The sequence below is a fragment of the Apostichopus japonicus genome, chromosome 19 (genome assembly GCF_037975245.1).
Source record: "Apostichopus japonicus isolate 1M-3 chromosome 19, ASM3797524v1, whole genome shotgun sequence".
Lineage (NCBI taxonomy): Eukaryota > Metazoa > Echinodermata > Holothuroidea > Aspidochirotida > Stichopodidae > Apostichopus > Apostichopus japonicus.
This window is the reverse complement of record NC_092579.1, coordinates 1,196,731-1,217,996: the sequence shown is the minus strand read 5'-3', so window position 1 is coordinate 1,217,996 and position 21,266 is coordinate 1,196,731. Positions and strand designations below refer to the sequence as shown.

Here is a 21,266-nt window from a genome sequence, read left to right as displayed (position 1 = left end):
GTCGGCCAAGCTTAGAACTTTATTTTAATTACGAAGGAGATAATTTTTAAATAATTCATTTCCTTTAGCTACATCATTGCAATGTATTTTTCTTTCAGTATAGGTGCCCGAAAATTCTCAGCATATTGCCCGAATTTTCAGAAAGAAATATTCCGTTAGCCCCCCCCCCCCCCCTACGCCTCCTTGACCTATGAGTGTAGTGTTCGTTTTTCATTTCCTTCAACGAAGTTTTATAATAGCCGTTATAGGAGGTTTCAATATTTGTACACCAATAAATTAACTGTGTCTGAATTTTCGAAAATTTCCTGACCAACATTCTTCATCAAACTTCCCTCTACTCGTGCAATTTTGACCAGTCTGTTAGGGGTTCAAGGAGGTTTTTCTATATTGGTTGTCCATAGATGAAATTTTTTGCAACATTATGGGTATGTTTTGAAGTGAGTTTAATCACACGAGAAATGTGAATTTTGAAATTCTCAACAAAAAATGGGCTTAAAACCTTGAAAAGTGGGGCTTTCGGATATTGTGGGCCGTGACGTAGAATCACCTACAAAAACAATGATCCATAGGACATGCGATGAGGTCGAACATGATGTGCGACTGGTGACAATCTTCAAAAAGGTTATGAATGGAAAAGAACTTTTGGGAAATACTTGGTTCACAGGCAAAGGTGTACATCTGGTTGGTCATTTTCAAGCCCGAGAAGTGCCATTTCCGGTGATCTGGGCCGGGTATCAAAACCAGAAATTTTCTTGTACGCTCCGCGCCAACCGATGATGGCGCTCCGCTTAGATAGTAATTCGCGCCCCCGGGTTAGAAAATCCTGGATACTCACCTGGAAACGGACGGTTACAACTACTACTGACTAGCATTGAGTATTTTAATTGTATATCATAGAGACAATATATATACTGAACTTACTTGAAGCTAGCGAAATCGGTCAACCCACCCAATAGCAAAATTAGTACATGAATAAACCGAATTGAAGCTGGCGAACGTTGTACAGTAGTTCTATTAGGCATTTTTTTTTAGAGTATTCAATATCATACGAAGGTTTGTATGGTGGAGAATAAGAATCGCGAGATACAATTTCTCAAAGTGGCAAGGAAAACGTGGTAAATATGACTGATCAAAGGTCAATTTTGACCGAAATTTTCATTTTTAGGTCATTCACAATCACAGGAATATAGGAATAGGCCTAGGTAAATTAGAGTGCGACAGTCGGATATTCCGACTGTCGCACTTTAATTTTCCAACTATCGTCAGTTTTACCAAGTTTTTTTTTTTTTTTTTTTGGGGGGGGGGGAGACACCCCCTCTATCGACGTCCCTGGACACAGCAATACTACATGTTACTAACTTCGCATCAAATATGTAAATATACTTTACCTAATTTGCATATAATTAATATGTAGGTTCATCTTCACAACCTTACAGAATACAACAATGTAAGATAACATTGTTCTTTTAAACCAGCCCTGACAATCCTGTACTCTTTTCCATGGATTTGAGTGATTGCCAGTTGCTAGATACCTAACTGACCCAACCGTGTATTACTATGTTACGCTTACACATACATTACGTAATCCCAGAGTTATAACAAAAGCGAAAAATTCGTAGGATTTATTGACAACACAAAATATAAACTTAGATACCAATATCTGCATACTGAATACTTAGCTACGTTGTTATATCATTTGTCCACTGAACTACGTAGAAACTCAAAATATTTTCCAAAATCAAAATGCATATTGACAATGAGCAAAAGAGAGACGGTACTGCAAATAAAAGAAATACATATCCCACATTGGACTCAAGCGATCTAACGAGCATCACGATGATCAGTACGTTTGTATGTATGTATTTTAGATCCTCCTGCAAGCAGGAACTCGCGAAGAAGCCATCATTGGCTTATCAAAGCCGCAAGCTGACCGAAGTCAGTCTCTTAGATTCATATTTAACGTCCATGATTATGAATTGTCAATTGTCAACTATGTAACTGGACGACATACATTAATCTTGGAGTGACTCGAACCGGGGACCCTATGATTGAAAGGCACCGGCGTTAACCACTGAGCTAACACTCCTTAACCATTTGTCATGTTCGACAGAGGGAAAAAGTATATATCTGTGACATAAGTCGTGTATCAGATGTTGAAGTTAAAGCTAGATTCGGAGATTTCTACCGACGTTCCCTCTTCAAAAGTCAACTACTTGCTTTCCAAATTCCACAGTGACGTAAAGACCCACCATCGCTAGGACTGTGGTTAAAGAGATCAGTGGCACGTCATCTTGGACTTGCTTCAGAAAACGAATGATATCATCCCAGAATTTCCTCTCTTCATCGCGTTTCATGAAGATCACGCTGATCTGAAAGTTCTCCCATATGTAGTTGGCGTTGAATCCTCCAATAGCCAGAGGCCCAAGACAAAAGAACATGGCGACATCGGACCAGATCATAAAATTCACGTTTTTCTCCATTACAAACCACTCGTGGTCTCTGCTACCATCGTTGACCATGTCGTTGACCATGTAGAACCACGAGATGCTAGTCGCAGCGCCTAAGATACAGGCGGGTATCATGACAGACATATATGCAGCTACGCATTTTTGATAACATTTAAAATCGACCAACACGCGTCTTATTACTTGTTGGCATAATTCTGTTTCTCCTTCAAATTTGTGTAGAAAGTTCAAAAGAAGCTGAAAATGATTTTGAAAAGATATTCTTATCAGAAATAACTGGAACATAAAGCAACCCCATATAAGCTCAGCAATAGCCACGGTTAGACAACTAATTTTATCAGATAAGTCAGTCTGTCTCCTAATTCCTAACTTAATATATGTTCTGTAAGTTGCAGCAAAAACAGGCCAAATGAGACATAAGACAAGGAAATGTTTCGCCGGTACTCCTGTAAGAGAGAAAGAATGTTGGTATTACTGTATTGAGAGAATTTGTGGGGGCATGGCACATAAGTTCATTTGCACAAATTACCATGTAAAGAATAGGAACCATGTCTGTATATTGAAATACTACACTTGATGGTACCTTAAAAACGCTTCTTTTGAAAGAACATTGATTATCAGCTGTAAGAAGAATCAGATACTTAAGTGACATCATTAACTATCTCTAATTTACGTCTAGAATCCTCGTAAACTTTTGACGCCACGTGTGCCAAATGTAAACGTATGGGACATACTCAGTCAAGAATAAACTGCTGCTGTACAGCTGCACGCATACCTGCGTCATGAAGATTTTGTCAGAGGCTCCATTTACATACATACTCAGTCACGAGTAAACTGCTGCTATACAGCTGCACGAATACCTGTGTCGTGAAGAGATGCTATGAGCCCCGGTACATGCATACTAAGGCAAGAACAACAATGCTGCTGTACAGCTGCACGCATACCTGTGTCATGAAGAGCTCCATAGTACCGATTATTTCACTAAGCATCCTGTAGTATCCAGTACGGAAACAAAATCAACGCAGTGGTGGAGAGGTGGGGTGGTGGGGAGTGGACGGGAAAAGAGATATAGATAGAAGATAAAGCGTTTACCTTTGACAGCAAGATCCAAAAACTGGAGGCGCTGTACAATAAAGCGAGCATTTAGAGTTGTAGCCCATATTCCTCTTCCCCTCCAAGAGAATGCACTTCTAACCTTCGAATAGACAGTCATACACGGAAAGACGACTAGTGGAGAGTAGAATGCTATGTAAGACAACAAATTCACGATGCGATCATGTTTAGCGAAATAATTTCTTTCAAGTACGACAGCTTCGTAAGTCACAAGAATAATTATGAAAGTCAGAATAAGAATGGAGACGAACCAACTTCCTGGGTGGTTCCAATACTTGAGACCTGGAAAGAAACAAAATGATGTCAGGTTTTTACTGAGGGTCAAACAGTTATCGCCAAAACGAGACTTCGCAAAGAACCGTAGGGGTCAGGTTAACACGTCCGTGCCACAAGAATTCCAAGCAAATTCACACGGGTTCTCCTATAGTCAGTACTCTGCATCACTTTATAAAAGCCAACGTTTCTATCAGAGCCCCCTTCTCGAACCCCAGTTTGACAAACAGCAACCACCCACTCCACCACCCACCTCCCACCACCCACGCCCATCCCCATGATAACAGCATCAACAACTCAGCAAAGTTTATGCAGTATATATGAAACTTCCTTAACTGACAGTGTCTCGTTACCATTCTATGTGAACACTTTCTCATCCTATGTAGGTTGTGTACTTTGGGGTGGGTCGGAGTTCGTTAGTTTCTATCTCATTTTTCCGGTTCATATATTGATATATATTTGGGAGCACTTTAGGGTACTTTTCACAGCTTCTCACACAAATTTAATCTTGCAACGGGCACACTGTATCTTATAAACTTTTCTGTGTTGCAAATCACTATATTGTAACTACACGGTAATTTACAGTACGATTATAAAACCTGTGCAGAAAAATAATGAATGGAATAAAGTGAAATTTAAACAGTCAAACACACATTGGAAGTGCAAATATGAAAGCGTTAACGTGTAAAACGTTTGTCATAGAACATTTAATGCCATCTTATATATTATTGATAAACCTATATGCCAAAGGAAATAACCTTCGTTTTCTCAGTTTAGCATTTCCTTTCTCATTTTTATTTTATATTTTATTTTAATTTCTTCCTTGAATTTTTTAAATTAATATCATACGAGATGGGGGCAAGCATGAGGTAGCACACCTGGAGATCTCTCAGCCCCTCCCTTCCCGTGCGCACTCTATATACTGACCTACATATCCCAATATATTTTTAGATAGCCGATATTTCCATAGTGGCAATTTCCATACAGTTAAGTATATCTTACCAATCGATTCTTCTGTGTATTTCATCACGTGACCATAACGATCCCACCAAAGTGATTCACATGCCAAACATTCACTAGATGATCCTTCCCGTGTTATGCTGCTATCATCATAAACCGTCTCGTAGCAGGACGTAAGATCAAAGTCTTCATGTTTACGGGATCGCCGATAGCCGTCAGATACAGTTCTACCGGTGTCGCGTACTCGTCGGGTGTTCTTGTAAAATTCTTTCTCACATGACATACACCTTCGCTGACCGACAATTTGTCTATAATAAAATATAGCTGATATCTTCATTATAAACCAGACGATAGGAGGCCATGGTCCGTCTTCCATGATGTCAAGTCGATTTCTACCAATATCAAGCCGATTTCTACCAAATATTGGTTAATTCAATCAAACTTCTTGTGAAACATCAATGTTCTTGAAATTCATTCATATATCTTCGATATAAATCAGACAATAGGAGGCCGTAATTTGATATCTTCGTGCAAGTATAGCCGTCTGCTGCGACGATCATCAGCTACTCCAAACATTCTTCCTGTATGAAGTCACTTCGTTATAACTCCTTTCTTCATTGTAGTTTTCCATAGAGATCGTAAGATTAGTCTATATATCGATGTACAATACGTTACGCTCTACAATGCATGTGTCAAAATATGGCAGCATACCTGTAAGTACATATTATTACACCGCTTCATGTTATGATACGGTAGAAGTACAGAGGCAGTCAGAGACTAATGCACACATTTGTGTTTAAGGAAGTATTACATACATTAGTATATATGCCAAAGTAATAACAAACAACACGTCTATTGAAAGCTGACAAAAGTGAAAGTTTGAAGGCACCTACCTGTGTTTGAAGGAAGGATTAAATGAAAGTACTTAATTATGACCAAGCGTATTCTTGATAGCTTACTCACACACACAAAACCACCGAAAGTGGAAGCAGAATATATTTATGTTATCGTGTTTCATTAAGTTATTTGAGAAACTTGAAAGTGATATAGGCTTTCTTTTGTGGGTTTGCAATAGGTAAAATAAGTAAAGACTCATTTACAGTAGAGAGAGACTTCTGCTGAACAAACATTAAAGGATGGTTTTCACTTTGACCTCTGTTGACCTCTGTTGACCTCTGTTGACCTCTGTTGACCTCTGTTGACCTCTGTTGACCTCTGTTGACCTCTGTTGACCTCTGTTGACCTCTGTTGACCTCTGTTGACCTCTGTTGACCTTTGACCAGACCTTCGCCAGTTCCAATATAGGTTTCCTTCAATCAACACTGTCAGTGGCGTAGGAAGGTACTTTTGAGTGGGGGGGCTGAAGACTGATGGCCGGCCTGGGGGAGGGGTCTAAGGGGGCGTCCCCCTCCCCTTGGAATTTTTTGCATTTCCAGGTGGCCTCAGATGCAGTTTGGTGCAATATAGCACACTTCAACACCCACTCCATTTTGTAAACTTAATTTTGTATTTTCACCTGGCCTTAGATGCAATTTGGTGCTCCAAATGAGATTTTTTTCTCATTTGGAAATGAAAAAGGGGTTTTCTGACTTGCGGAGCGGGGGGGCGGAATGATACTTCCGCCCCTCCACATTTTTCACTGGGGGGGCTGGCGCCCCCCCAGCCCCCCCGGTTCCTACGCCCTTGAACACTGTGTATCTAAATACCGAGCATCAAGTTAATCCAAACGTCCACTTTTGCAGTTCTCGTATGTACAAGGGCGTAGGAACCGGGGGGCTGGGGGCGCCAGCCCCCCCCCCCCCCGTGAAAAATATGGTGGGGCGGAAGTATCATTCCGCCCCCCCCCCCCCCCCCCCCCGCTTCGCAAGTCAGAAAACCCCTTTTTCATTTCCAAATGAGAAAAAAATCTCATTTGGAGCACCAAATTGCATCTAAGGCCAGGTGAAAATGCAAAATTATTTACAAAATGGAGTGGGTGTTGAAGTGTGCTATATTGCACCAAATTGCATCTGAGGCCACCTGAAAATGCCAAAAATTTCCAAAGGGGGTGGGACACCCCCTCCCCTTAGACCCTTCCCCCAGGCCGGCCATCAGTCTTCAGCCCCCCCCCCCACTCAAAAGTACCTTCCCACGCCACTCCGTATGTACAACCTCTGACCTCTGTTGACCTCAAATAACCTTTGATCTCCAACAATATCATTAGTTTCCTTGTTACTCAATGACGTTTATGCATCATGTTCTTGCTTGAGTACTCTTGTTTACAAGCCAAAGTGTCACACACTAGCGCACGTTCAAATAAACATACAAGCATCACCATTGCATAGATTCCTTGATTTCGGAAGTAAATATATCCTGAGAAAACGCTTATAATCTGACATTGAAATATCCACTGCCAACACCCTGCCCGTAACACACTCTCCCTTTTCCAAAAGTTCCCTACTTGTGTATCGAGTTATTGGGGAGGGGAGTTGATCCTCATCAATCTGTCCCTCCCCCCCCCCCAAAAAAAAGCATACTCTTCTGCACATCTTACAGAAACTGAAGGTGGCCCATAAAAACATAGACTTAATGCAAAAAGTAAGCCATCTGAACATGTGAAACATACCATTGTAGGGGAAACTATGGCCCAGCAACTACATATGCTTTCTAGTGACAATTTAAACAAAATCAAATGTCAGCATCTTCAAATTTAAAGCCATGGTTTGGTTTTTCCCATCACTTGCCATCTTAAATCTGTCGATTTCGGCCAAGCAACTACATATGCTCTCTAGTGACAATTTAAACAAAATCAAATATCAGCATCTTCAAATTTAAAGCCTTGGTTTGGTTTTTCCCATCACTTGCCATCTTAAATCTATCGATTTCGGCCAAGTTCCTTTGAGATTCTACAAGACAGTTAATATACATCCTCATCGAGAAAGTTATGAAAATAGTACTACTGTCCATGTTAAGGCAATTAAACTCCCATCCCCTCCCCTCCCCTCCCTCTCCCCTCCCCCAACTTAACAAACAATGACATTCTCCCCTCCTCCAACTTCAACAAACAATGACATTCTCACCCATGTTTCTGAACTAACTTAAAGGTTACAAATATATAACCTGCTACCTAAGATCAAAATAGTCACATATGGTTGACTGTTTTTATACATTGTGAAATAGTTTTGAGAAATTGGCCAAGTTTTCCACCATTTGAGATTTTTAATCTTTGAACCCTTTGGATCAGTCTGTGCCCATTTGAAATAACCTGTTGACAACTTGGAGCTCAGAGGGAAAAACCCTTATAGGAGGTTTAAGTGCACGTTTTCTGCTAGGAATAAAAAATGACCCAACTGATAAAATCTAGGCCTCATAAATATGCAAACATATATGCTAACACGTATTCTGCATATATGTAAGGGTATAGCTGAATGAAAATCTTGTCAACTGACAAAACAGATGCTTTCCAGTGGTATATATCATTCACAAACAAGAACATTTTTGATGGATAATTAGGAGCCATCGTGTGGATTCTTGGGACTGCCCTACTTCAAGGACACCCTGGAAGCTATAAAACAGGAATACCACTAAAGCATATCATCATTTTTATTGATTCAAATGTGCTCACTAAGTTATCAATTGGTTTAATAATCACTTACACATTATTGTGCTGGACGCAACGTAACATTCTCTAAACTCACACAAATAATAATACATCATGAATATTTATCAGCAATATGAAGCCATCCAATTACGATTCGAACACTGAATCGTTCATAGTTTGAATTACCACGTTTATCATTTAAACATGTAGTTAATGTTCTCTTATTTTAATGAGTTTCAACGAATGATCAGCAGAAGAAATGTTAGATTACACGATGACTCCGATTTGTTAGAACATCTGCGGATATTGCTGCCAGAGGGAAAAAAAACATTTGTTTTCTCTGCTTTTCCTGCAGGCAATGTTACGAGACTTGAAAAACATTCACAATTACATTGCACAACTACAGCTACAAAGGGAATAGCATTGCGCGACCATTCACTAAAGCTTTACCTGTAATAAAATTTCATGGTCGACTGCCTTGTAAAGTGGAAAACCATTGTCTTGCACACAGACCTTTCACTAAAATATTGAGAATATCTCATTACTCATAACCATGACAACAAGCAAGATTTGTACCCCATACAATATGTCTCTCTCTCTCTCTTGCGGTACTGTACCTCCATCTGTAACCGTTCACCAGTTCTTTCGAGAGCAGGATCTTCATCAACTGAAATATATGCCGACAATGAATCTATTATTACTTTTTTTTTACTTTTTTTAGCCTTTTACAAAAGCATCTCTTTTTGGCTGTCACGTTAAAGAATGCAATCCGAGAGAAAACAAAAGAATGTCTTGGACAAAATGCTGATTGCTCATCGTCGTAGATCGAGGAGGAGGAGGAGGAGGAGGAGGAGGAGGAGGAGGAGGAGGAGGAGGAGGAGGAGGAGGAGGAGGAGGAAGACGACTGTTGTCATGGTAACTCCTTAGAGTGAGGCAAGAAACCCATTTCCCCCATCTTGGAGATGATGTCTGAAAAATATATCTCCACATCTATCTCCTCTGATTCAGACTGCTTGATGAACTGGTTGTTCTAAAATGGGGGAGGGGAGGAGGAGAGCGGAGGGATGAAAATATGGAGAAATAATTAATTGAAAGAAACAAAAGGTTAACATGATTTAATTCAATCCAACACTACGGATTGCATTCACTTATCCTAATAATTTCATATTTGGTTTCATAATGATGTCAAGATTGGTAAAAACATGACCTCATTGCAACATGTTCATGAAACCAGACTAAAGTATGAAACACACACAGCTGTTGTAAGCTTTATGTAGCAAATCACAAACTGTAGCTGTTCAATGACAACAGAGGAAAGCAAGTATCATAAGTACATTGTAGCTGTGTGTGTCTAATTCAAATAGGCATTTTATATGACAGAAATTCATATCACTTGACAATATCAAATCCAGTAAAAGCAGTGAAATTACATATAAAGACAATAAATCCAGTCCAGGATAATAACTCTACTTTAAATTAACCTGTTTCTAAAAACCTATTATAGAGAACACAAAACTATGTTTTGTCAGTGCGCTGAAGAGCTTTTACATGAGTAAAGGTAAGAGGTACAGCATAGCACTTAAAAGCCAAATCTGGTGTAGGTGATAAAGAGTTCCCATTGCAACAAAAGGCTGAATGTCCCATTTAATTGGACTTTCAGTTTTCATGCTGTTATTAATTGCCTTTTGACACAAAAAACAGAGTCAACAAAAATCCATAGGAGTCTGTTCCTCTGTTTGCTATCATTTTACAGCATATCTATATCGCTAAACCTAACAAGTATCGAACTTATTTAATGCCACATAAAAATAAAACCTAATCATGCTGACACTCTTTTTTTTTCCTTTTTTGTGGAACAACTTGTTATGTCAAATTACCGTTACCATTTTGCAAATTCTTCTTTTAATCATAGATATTGATTAAATTGATATTAGTTTCAACCCGCAGTAATTGATTGGTGGTTTTTCCACATTACTAATCTCTTCGACAACTGTTAAGTTTTGATGATGAAATATTAATTTCTTGTAATTAATGTCATTAATTTGTTCTTGAGAAGGTACTCTTTTGACATTTGGGATAACTTCGACATCAATTACGTCTTGGACTTACCAATAGTTGATCGTACTTGGACGTTCCTTCTTAGATTTGGTAAGACTGTGCGGAAAAATAGGTAAAATAGATAAAATAGAGATGGCAGCAAACCAGAAATAGATAAAGTCACACCAAGGATTGCAGTGTTAAAGTTAACCAAGTATGAGGGGTGGAGGAGGGGGTCCGTAGTTCATCCGACGTCGATCCAACTAACCGCTTATGATTAGTCTATTCTGACTGGTCGTTTGAGCGTCGGAGGGACGTTCTCAGTGCGACGTCGCCTGTCCGTAGTTCATCCGACGTCGATCCAACTAACCGCTTATGATTAGTCTATTCTGACTGGTCGTTTGAGCGTCGGGGGACGTTCTCAGTGCGACGTCGCCTATCCGTAGTTCATCCGACTTCGATCCAACGAACCTTTTAATATAGGTTCGTTATAAAAGGTTATTTCGGCTTTGGATGGACCATTGAAACGCGACGTATATTAAAGGGCTGTCATCCGACGTCCTAAAGACTACCTTTATATAACTACGATATTAACAAACGTCCATCAGCCGTCGTTAGGACGTCTAAAAGTGGAAGGTTAAATTTGTGACGTCAATCCGACGTCTGAACTACTACCGTACTTATGTTGGACACCGACGTAAAACCGACCATCTGGACCTAAACCCAACGTCGATCCGACGTCAAAATGTTTACTGGGATTAAGTTTGGCTTAAATAAAAACTATTGTTTCAGTGTATCGTGTTGACATGAAACACATGAAGTAATTAATCCTGGAGGCTGTTTTAGAACTTGCAGAATACTACCTGCTGTCCCATATAAGACAACAGTTTTACAGGAAGAGGATAGGGAGTACAGATTTTCATGGTGAAAACTATTATATATGTACTAGATTTCAAATGAGAAGCTACTTGAAGTTTGTCAAGTAATAGCTTCGCTCACATCCATCTCATTGAGAAGTTCAATGGAACTCCAGGGAGCAGGAATAGCAGTGACAATTATATGCTCCACTCATTATTCTCTGAACACCTACTATGGTATCTGTTGGTATTCATCAGAGAAAATCATTGGATGGGGTTTCAAATGAGCTTCTGTTGGCTTGCAAGTTGTAGTAGTCAGGTCAAATACGGTTTACCCCCCTCCCCCCCCCCAAAAAAAAATTGCTACAAAAGGTTTTTCAACTGATTCTGGTAGGGTTTAGTGTACTTTATAACATACTAAATATTTACCAAAGTAGGACCCCCGGAAAAGTTTTTTTTTTCAAGATGGCCGCCGGAACCTCTTAATGATCATAACTATGTAATATCATCTCAAATTTGATGATCTTGGTGTCTATCCCTATGTTTTTGGGGGCAAAGAACACATTAAGACAACTTTGGATATCACTGAACTGTTAAATCATTATGAAATTGAACTCATGACCTTCAGCTGCCCACCATTACCTAATGCACAAACACCTTTGTCCATAGAATAAGTTTCTGAGCGTTCAGTTTTGAGTGTCATCCTCCTCCTCCTCAGTATCGACCTCCTGAGTGTTGTTAGGATTGTCACAGTTTTCAGGTTGGCAAGGGCCACATGCATCAGTGCACGGGAGTCCATAGCGTATGCAGCTACATCGAGAGGATTTGCATCCCTCGAACAGTTGCAATGGATAATTTTCAAGAGATTGTCAGGCGTAGCATTGTTTTGGGTCATAATTGGAATTAACTGATCATTTTCCTGTTTCCATCCCCATTCAGTTGGGTTCATTTCATATGCCATCCCCATCCATACCATACTTTGAAAGTACACACGTAGGCTATGGAATCATGTTGCAGGTGATGTTGGGGGAATCCGTTCAGAAGTGACAAATGCTTGAGCAGTTGCCACTTTTTTGGTGAAAATGATATGGCGCAGTGATGATAGCGTATCGGTAGACTTGCCACCAAAGAGATCAACCATCAGGTCTTCGCCAAGATCTGATATGACCTATTGAGATTTGTTTTGAAGAATGCATGCACTAGCACAGAACTTCATGACAGGATCAGATGTCACTAATTTCTGGAAGGCTGACTTTTTTTCCGATGTCGAAAATCCTTGAAGTAGAAACACATCCTGAGTAGGCATGCATAAAGATCAACTGATTGCACACATCGTCTCCTAAAATTTCTTTCAACAGATTAATGTTATACACTCCAGGGGCGTATCCAGGATTTTCTAACCCGGGGGCGCGAATTACTATCTAAGCGGAGCGCCACCATGGGTTGGAGCGCGGCGTACAAGAAAATTTCTGGTTTTGATACCCCCAGATCACCGGAAATGGCACTTCTCAGGCTTGAAAATGACCAACCAGTTGTACACTTTTGCCTGAGAACCAAGTATTTCCCAATAGTTTTTTTTCCATCCATAACCTTTTTGAAGATTGTCACCAATCACAAATCATATTCGACCTCATGGCTTGGCCGACTGATTCGCCATTACTAATGTAAAAGAAATTTGACATAATTGGACCACCATGCTTTTTCTCATTTCGTTGTTACATTAGCATCCCGCGGTATACTGCGCAATTTTGACGGACCGTACGGTACACGATGGCATGCGATGTAATAACCGATGCTTGCTTATATGACATTGACACTAACATGTTGAACGCGCGCTGAGCGCGCGAAAAACTTAGGTGATATTTTTCGGGCAAGTCGTTACAGCCCCCAAAATCAAATTGGGTTCCTATGACTACACACATCGTTTTGAGGTTGTTCATCCTGGAACCGCCATTTTCATGCTCACTGATATGATGTGATATCTGCTGTTTGCTTTACAAATTCGAACATTCGCGCCAAGGGAGGAGCGAAGCCTGTAGGCAAACCATCTAATCGTAGCGCCACCACGAGTTGGCGCGAAGCGTACAAGAAAATTTTGGCCAAAAATGCCTCCCAGATCGCTGGTAATTACATTTCCCATTCCTTGTAAGTCTCATCTAAGCAGTTTCTATTTTGAAATTACTAGCGATATCATAAAAAAAATATGCTCGGGGGGGGGGGGGGCGGTTGCCCCTTCCCGAAATGCGTCATGTTCCCCGGCTGACGACTCAGTCGAGACATGCCACAGTTGGTTTCATAGCACAATTGTTTAAGGCGTCCACATACACAAACGCGTTATGATAGACCATATATAGTATATATATATATATATATATATATATATATATATATATATATATATATATACATTAGTGAGAGAGGAAAAATGGAAACGTCAAAAATGGAGTTGTCGGTTTAAGGGTAGGGTGAGGCGCACGCCCCTTCGGAAATCCTCGATCCGTCACTGGCTACCCGGCCATGTGTATATAATAGGGATCAGCGCTGTGATGATGTCACTGTTCCTCGTTCTCTTCCCGGTGTCTTGGCGTTTTTCTTTTACTCCCTGCTTTTCTCCTTTTTCTCTCTTTCTTCTTTTTCTTTTCCCTTCCTTCCTTTCCTTCCTCCTCTTTCCCCCCTCTTTTTCCCCTTTTTTCTTCTCTTTTTTTTCTCTCCTTTTTTTCTTACCCGGGGGGCGCGCCCCCAACACCTCCCTGGATACGCGCCTGCACTCTGTGTTCTTTTGACTGCTTGTTTGCGTCAGAACGGAAATAGATGATCTCATTGACTGTTCTGGAGTAATGAAGAAGCAAGATCAGCAAATCTGTATCCTCACCGACCAACGTTGTGGTGCAATGACGGGATCGTTCAACAGTTGCCTTAACGATATCAACGTCTGCATCCCCTGGTGACTAAATGACATGGCATCCCCTTTTAGTTAGTGATGTGCTGATGAGAGCAATCATGTCTGCCTTGTTTTTGTCACGAGAAAAAAAAAGTCCTCCTTTTTGCCTGAAACTCTGTTTCTGCAGTGAAACTAACAATAGGGTGCAACAAGAGGGCTGGAGGGTAGGGGCTTAATTCATACGTCAAAACCTCTTCAAGGGAAGATCTCCTGACCTTGACACCAGAAGGAAACGTTGGAACAGAAGGGCAGGATCAATGGTACGATCAGGAGCAATCTTCACAGCAGAGATATTCCCAAGTGTTTGGGCTCTGTCTTTCCGCTTGAATTTGTAAGTAAATGCAGACTTTCCGATTATATCTTCAATGATCTTGTTCCCAACCGATTCAAAGTCATGTACATTCACATTTGGCCCAACCACTATCCCGTTGATAATGTTTCCCAAAGTAGGATCAGATGTTAAGGGTGAGCAGGCTGCAAGCTTTATTCGAATTTTCTCGAGATCAGATGCATCTCTTTTGATGCGCGCCTCAGTTGAGTCTGTGTGTTGCGGACTTGTAGTATAGGTAAGTTTTGTGAAATCCTGCATCCTAATGTTGTACTCGGATGTTACAGGTGCAGATAAGGTCCAAAGGTTTCGCATGTCCTCGGTCATCCCACTGCCGCGAGTTAGACCACCAGTGCTCTTTAGAGACCTCATCAACGTTTGTTCAATGACAAGATCACTACTAAGCCCTGCCCAGCACTGATTGCTCCTATGAACAACGTGAAAAACCATCAAGGAACTTTCGATAAACGTCTGGGTGCTTTTCCACAAAGTTGCTCATTTGCTGCAGGTAGTAATGAGCAGATCGCAGGTAATTGAAGCGCCCAGCTGCAGAAAAGACAGTTAGGCAATTGGACACTGCCTGCAAATGCATCATCCAAGACCCAGTATGATCCGCCTTGATCAACATTCTTACCATGCCAACCATACGCTGATAATTCAGCCACAACTCGATGGTCTTTGAGGTCTGAGCAAGTTCAGATTTCTTCTTCTCCATTACTGTCTCGAGTTGGATCAAAACCTCAGAACAAGCAGCATCTCCTAGCGTCGTCTCTCCGCTAAGAAGGGAGGAGTACAATTCTTCGGCTTGATCCAACAGTGTTAATCTCGGGATCGTCTCTGGCCATTTCCGTTATAAGCTGGCTATGTAGGGACTTGTCAACAAGAAGATGGCCCCACAAAGCCCTCTGGACAGCTTTCCCTGTCATCATGTGCACAACTGCATTTTCTCAATAGTCTCAAGTATGTTTTTGAGACCGGTCCCTTGCATGAGAGTTCCTATGGCCCCCATCACGTTCATAAGTGTATGGAAACACCCCAACATCAGAACAATGCCTTTTAGGTGACTACTTTGTGCGCATCAATGAGGATTTCGGCAGCCTTCCAATACAAGGGCTTGTCAAAAGTTACAATGGTGGGAAGGTTGTGCTTCATGGCAAGGTTGCAAACAAAGTCTATTGTAGACACAATGCACGATTTGTCTCCAGAATACATATTGATCATAGGCAAGAATTTAACTGACGACTGCCCAGGGTGCTGGCTCCCCTGATGTAAGATATGTATCATCACCTGCCAATTCGGTGTTGCCTCTTTGAAGCCGAGGGAGACTTCCCACAGAATATCGATCCTCTTTTCACAGTCAAGATATCTCGGCAGGTCCTCAAAGACTACCTGGATCCAATTCGACACATTCTTCAGGTCAATATATGGAAAATTCCCCCTCAACCTGTTAGATAATGGCCCACTTTCATTTTTAATGGTCGTAATGTGTTCTTTGCCCCCAAAAACATAGGGATAGACACCAAGATCATCAAATTTGAGTTAATAGTTACATAGTTATGATCATTAAGAGGTTTCGGCGGCCATCTTGGACGCCATTTTGAAATAAAAACACTTTTCCGGGGTCCTACTTTGGTAAACTTTTAGTATGTTATAAAGTACACTAAACCCTACCAGAAAAGTTGAGAAACCTTTTGTAGCAATTTTTGGGGGGTTAAACTGCATTTTGACCTGACTACTACAACTTGCAAGCCAACAGAAGCTCATTTGAGACCCTATCCAAGGATTTTCTCTGATGAATACCAACAGATACCATAGATATCTATTCTGTAGGTGTTCAGAGAATAATGAGTGGAGCATGTAATTTTCACTGCCATTCCTGCTCCCAGGAGTTCCAGAAACCTTTTGTAGCAATTTTCTGGGGGTTGAGGGGGTATTTTCCATATATCGACCTGACTATAGGAGGTATGATGAAATTAAGTACCATAACCATAACTGGTTTAAGGTCCAGTGAAGCAAGCTTCACTGGACTTCATATGTGGGACACCACTATTCATTAAAGAACTAAACAGCTGATATTAAACTTGTTTATTAGGAGTATTAATCAAATTCATATGACCTCTAACATGTCTGTAGTAGAAATACAACATTTGTCATTTAATTTATAAAGTGAAAACAAAATAATGTCATATAATTTTGCCATATTAAAGTTGGAAATGCATAATTATGAAGGAAATCAATATAAAAATATCAAAACTTTAAGCAGTTCAAATATAAGGCCCAAATTGTTTCAACGGCATTTTCCTGATTCCCAGAGAGCAATCCATATGTGAGTGGTACAACATAACATATACTAAGACTTGATCTAATACTATTGATGAAAATCATCATCAGATGGTCAAATTGTACTTAGCAATTTTATCAACACAGTTCCCCTCTGTTACAGCTGAGGTTCCAGAATTTTGGGAAGTGGCCATGGGGTCCCGAGAGATGTATTAAGAAGAATTGGCAGATACTGAAATTAATACTTAATAGTGGTGCATAAAGAAAAAGATCAATCAAAAAATAGTAATGTACACACTCGATGGGTGCTAAGTATTTTCACTATGTACCTTGCTTGGACTAAAATTATATTGGGCTATGCTTTTGTACAAAACTGTCAAGTGAGGTGGCTGAGGCCCCCTGGATCCTCTTTGGGAGCCCCTCCTTTGATCTAACTATGGATTTGCACCTGTACTGTCACTGCTGCATCAGCTATGGTTGTGCATTTGGTCCTTTTCTTTGTATTCAGTTTCTTTCTACAATTTTTTAATATATCATTGTAATATTAAATTCCCTTCACCCGAAATATAAATGTTTATATAAAGTTCAAAACAGAGAGGTAATTATTTAATAAACACAAAACAAAATGAAGAGTCTCTTAAATGTTTTCAAATTAATCAAATCGATGCAATGTCCCACAATTAATTTTCTTATTAATATAGCTTTAAAATATGATTTACTGTTCTTCAAATATATTTCAGTATTTAAGTACAATTCAGGCAGTTCTCCACATCATAATATAGACTTTCCATTTCCAAAATAGCAGCCACAAACATTTGCTGCTGTCATGCAATTAAAAGCGTTTCTCTACAACCACTTCTATATCCTTCAGCATATTCACTGCAGCCTGGGGATCTCCTTCTGAAAAATCTTTCTCTTCCTGCCCGATAGGTTTGCTGAACTTGTAATGCTGGAATAACCAGGCAAAGAGAAGAAAGAGCTCAGCCTTGGCAACAGATTCACCGATGCAGACACGGCGTCCGGTAGAGAAAGGCATGTAACCTTCTGGGTGGAGACGAACTTTTCCGCTCTCATCCAGGAAATGTTCTGCCGGGGGCAAAAAAAGAGTTGATATATTATTATCATACCATATTACATGAGGGTGGTCTGGAGTGGAAACTTTAAGCTGCCTCCTCCAAACTTTAGAAAATTGTACTTCTGTTTACCTCTATACAGTTTGTAAACTAATACTATGAACACGATGCCATCATCATAACAAGCTTTGGATTATTTATATACTGTGATGTTAAATCTAGTTACGAGACGGACGAAAACCTGTTCTACAAATAAAAGACCAAAGCAGAGATAATTGTATGAATGTCGACTGGCTGCAACTTAACGACACTTCACGACCGGTTTCTCTGTACAATCATAACATCAGACTTGTACAGAGAAACCGGTCGTGAAGTGAAATTTTTCTGGTGTGTTGTTCTTTATTTATTATATATCTGTCATACCACTTGCTCAGTGGCTTAGCCAAGGGGGGGCGTGGGAGGGAGGACAGCCCCCCCATGAAAGCTTGTTGCCCTCCCACTGGAAATTTGGGTGTCGAAAAAAAAATTACATGTGTGAAAAATATATCATTGGTCTGAATAGTCTCGAATCTCCATGATGACCACTCATGAACAAAAGGACGAAAACGGTCGTAAAGTGAAATTTTTCTGGTGTGTTGTTCTTTATTTATTTACAATATATATATATATATATATATATATATATATATATATATATATATATATATATATATATATATATATATATATATATATATATATATATATATATATATATATATATATATATATATATATATATATATATATATATATACATATATATATATATATATATATATGATATATATAATTGAATTCGTAGTGAGTTGTAAAATCCAGAACAGTGAAACCAGGCCTCCGGCTTTATATGCTGATGCCCTAACCACTAGGCTATGGACACTGATTGTATGTCCAGAGATTTGAAACCGGTAAGGAAGGTCCCATTCCACTGTAGGTGTTTGTCACCTGTATCAAACAATACTAGTTCTGTACATATATATATATATATTTATATATATATATGTATGTATATATATATATATATATATATATAGCACTGGATTGGGGCATATGTTGACACCCTTCTAAGTGGGGTATAGGTTGCTTTTTGGACATGTGACCAAACACCATGGTAGGGGTGTCATGTTGTACCTTGTATACCACTTGTCACAAACAAGGGGGTATATGATGGCAAAACTATTTAGGGGGTATTCTATAGCCCATAAGGGAACGGTATATCCATTTCGGTTAACATATACCCAGAGCGCTTTTCATATCCCATTTTCGGGGTGTTTGTTTACCACCATACATTTAGTGTTATTATATATGGCACCAATGCTATCATGGTATATATCTTCAGTAACAAAATTATGCAATCGATAAGGGAGGATGCTCCAAATATGTTTTGCATTGGTTCACGGCATGCCAAGGGGGGGGGGGAGGTGCGTGCGAGGCGGTGGAAAGTGGGGCAGGGGGAGGTGAGTGGGGCAGGGGGTGAAAGGTGTGTGCGAGGGGGGAAGGTGAGACAGGGGGAGGTGAGTGGGAGGGGGTGAAAGGTGTGTGCGAGGGGATGGAAGGTGCGTGCGAGGCGTTGGAAGGTGAGGCAAGGGGAAGGTGAGTGGGAGGGGGTGAAGGTGAGTGGGAGGGGGTGAAGGTGAGTGCTAGGGGGGAAGGTGGATGGGAGGGGGTGAAAGGTGTGTGCGAGGGGATGGAAGGTGCATGCGAGGCGTTGGAAGGTGAGGCAAGGGGAAGGTGAGTGGGAGGGGGTGCAGGTGAGTGCTAGGGGGGAGGTGGGGCAGGGGGAGGTGAGTGGGGGATGAAGATGTGTGCGAGGTGGTGAGAGGTGTGTGCGAGGCGTTGGAAGGTGAGTGCGAGGGGGGAGGTGTGTGCTAGGGGATGGAAGGTGCTTGCGAGGCGGTGGAAGCTGAGGCAGGGGGAGGGTGAGTGGGAGGGGGTAAAGCTGAGTGCGAGGGGAGAAGATGAGGCAGGGAGAGGTATGTGGGAAGGGATGGAAGATATGTGTGAGGCGGTGGAAGGTGCGTGCCAGGCGGGGGAAGTGGAAGGTGAGTGGGGGGGGGGGGAGGTGTGTGTGAGGCGGTGGATGGTGATGGACACACAGGGGAGTGGAGTAAAACTATAAAGTGGCACAGTTATTGGTGAAATATCCAGGAATACTAACTATGACATTAATGTACCGATTACCAAAGACGAAAGGAAGGGTCAGGGACGTAGCTAAGGCCTGATAATTGGGGGAGGGGGGTGTACTGGCTGAAATTCCAACTGGATGGGTGTTGGAGCCAGAAAATTCCGACTGCTGCCTTGTACCCCCACCCCCCCCCCCCCCCCGCACTACTCGCCAACGATACGGTCAGTTACAGTCAGACACCGTACCTATCTTTCACGACTGCACTTTTGTTCCGATCTTTTTTCGGTACATTTGTACCACTGGCCCTCACTTCACAAACATAATCACTCTGGTTAAAGACCAACTATGGAGACTTTTCGATGAACATAAAATCCCACCATTTTTCATGTATGTAATCCTTAACTGACTCCAATTACATTGCTGTAATTAACTTTACCAATTTCGGACGTTAAATAAGTGAAAAATGGGACGAAAAGTCAGCTTCTATTTCAGACATTCCTGAAACATTCCTAAGACATCAGGTGACCATGTGACGTCAACGTTTGTATACCTCACTCACAACTATACTTTTAGTGTGTAAAGTCGTATACTTGAGCTGCCAAAAACATCAACGATATTACTCCTTTTTCCTCAAAATGTCACAATTCTGTGTTGTTGGAGGTTGCAGTTATACCTCATCCAACAAAAGCATCAGCTTTTTTAGATTTCCGAGTAAAAGAACCGACGTAAAACGCCGCAGACTTTGGATCATTTTTTTGAGATCCACGCGGAAAGATTTTTCAGCACCCGGAGTATCTCATGCCCATGAGTCCACATGCATGACCCTGCTTCTGTGTATGCAAATGTCTCATTCTGTGAAAATTATATACTGTCGATAGCTGTGTCGGACCATGGTCGGACATAGCTAACGTGAAATTGACCGTAAACACGCCCTGGACGTCCTTACATGTAACATTATATCACGCAATTGACAGTAATATATTTACTGTAAGAGATGACCGTATATATATATACCGTGCCAAGGGTATAGCATTGTTAGTACATGTACGGTAGTTAGTTACAACTCTCGCCGGCGTTGGCTCACAGCATGTGTAAATAGCCATGTTAGGATTTATCTATTTCATTTGTTGTATTCCAGTATCGTGAGTTCGTGGTACATGTGTAATATTGTCCGTTCTGTTTATTCCGACAT

At 40.8% G+C, this 21,266-nt stretch overlaps 3 protein-coding genes across 5 annotated transcripts in view; 1 reads left to right on the top strand and 2 right to left on the bottom strand.

Moving 5' to 3' along the window:
* Nucleotides 1-21,266, top strand: part of LOC139960153 (alpha-L-fucosidase-like) — a 111,765-nt gene that overhangs the window by 12,293 nt on the left and 78,206 nt on the right. The gene's annotated exons all lie outside the window — the stretch shown is intronic.
* Nucleotides 1,609-5,906, bottom strand: LOC139960155 (uncharacterized). Its single transcript, XM_071958309.1, has 3 exons — nt 4,854-5,906; nt 3,558-3,860; nt 1,609-2,911 (listed from the first exon to the last, which is right to left on the bottom strand). The coding sequence occupies exons 1-3, from the start codon at nt 5,185-5,187 to the stop codon at nt 2,199-2,201; spliced, it is 1,350 nt and encodes a 449-aa protein (XP_071814410.1). The 5' UTR covers nt 5,188-5,906; the 3' UTR covers nt 1,609-2,198.
* LOC139960151 (steroid 17-alpha-hydroxylase/17,20 lyase-like) overlaps nt 9,317-21,266 on the bottom strand; it is a 50,546-nt gene continuing 38,596 nt past the window's right edge. Inside the window, exons 10-11 of one of the 3 annotated variants that reach the window (XM_071958304.1) lie at nt 10,501-10,545; nt 9,317-9,421 (exon numbers count right to left, since the gene is read on the bottom strand). In XM_071958304.1, coding sequence (XP_071814405.1) covers nt 9,396-9,421; nt 10,501-10,545 — 71 coding nt within the window. In that variant the 3' untranslated portion in view covers nt 9,317-9,395. Of the gene's footprint in view, nt 9,422-10,500; nt 10,546-16,624; nt 17,921-21,266 lie in introns of those variants that run through there. The other 2 variants (XM_071958303.1, XR_011790406.1) reach the window with 2 other exon arrangements.

Bases quoted from the DNA above. Each gene is read 5' to 3' on its own strand.
- LOC139960155 (XM_071958309.1), bottom strand. From the start codon at position 5,187: ATGGAAGACGGACCATGGCCTCCTATCGTCTGGTTTATAATGAAGATA. The intron at 3,861-4,853 runs GTAAGATATACT...GTTTCTTTCCAG, and splicing joins ATACACAGAAGAATCGATTG to GTCTCAAGTATTGGAACCAC. The intron at 2,912-3,557 runs GTAAACGCTTTA...TCTCTCTTACAG, and splicing joins TTTGGATCTTGCTGTCAAAG to GAGTACCGGCGAAACATTTC.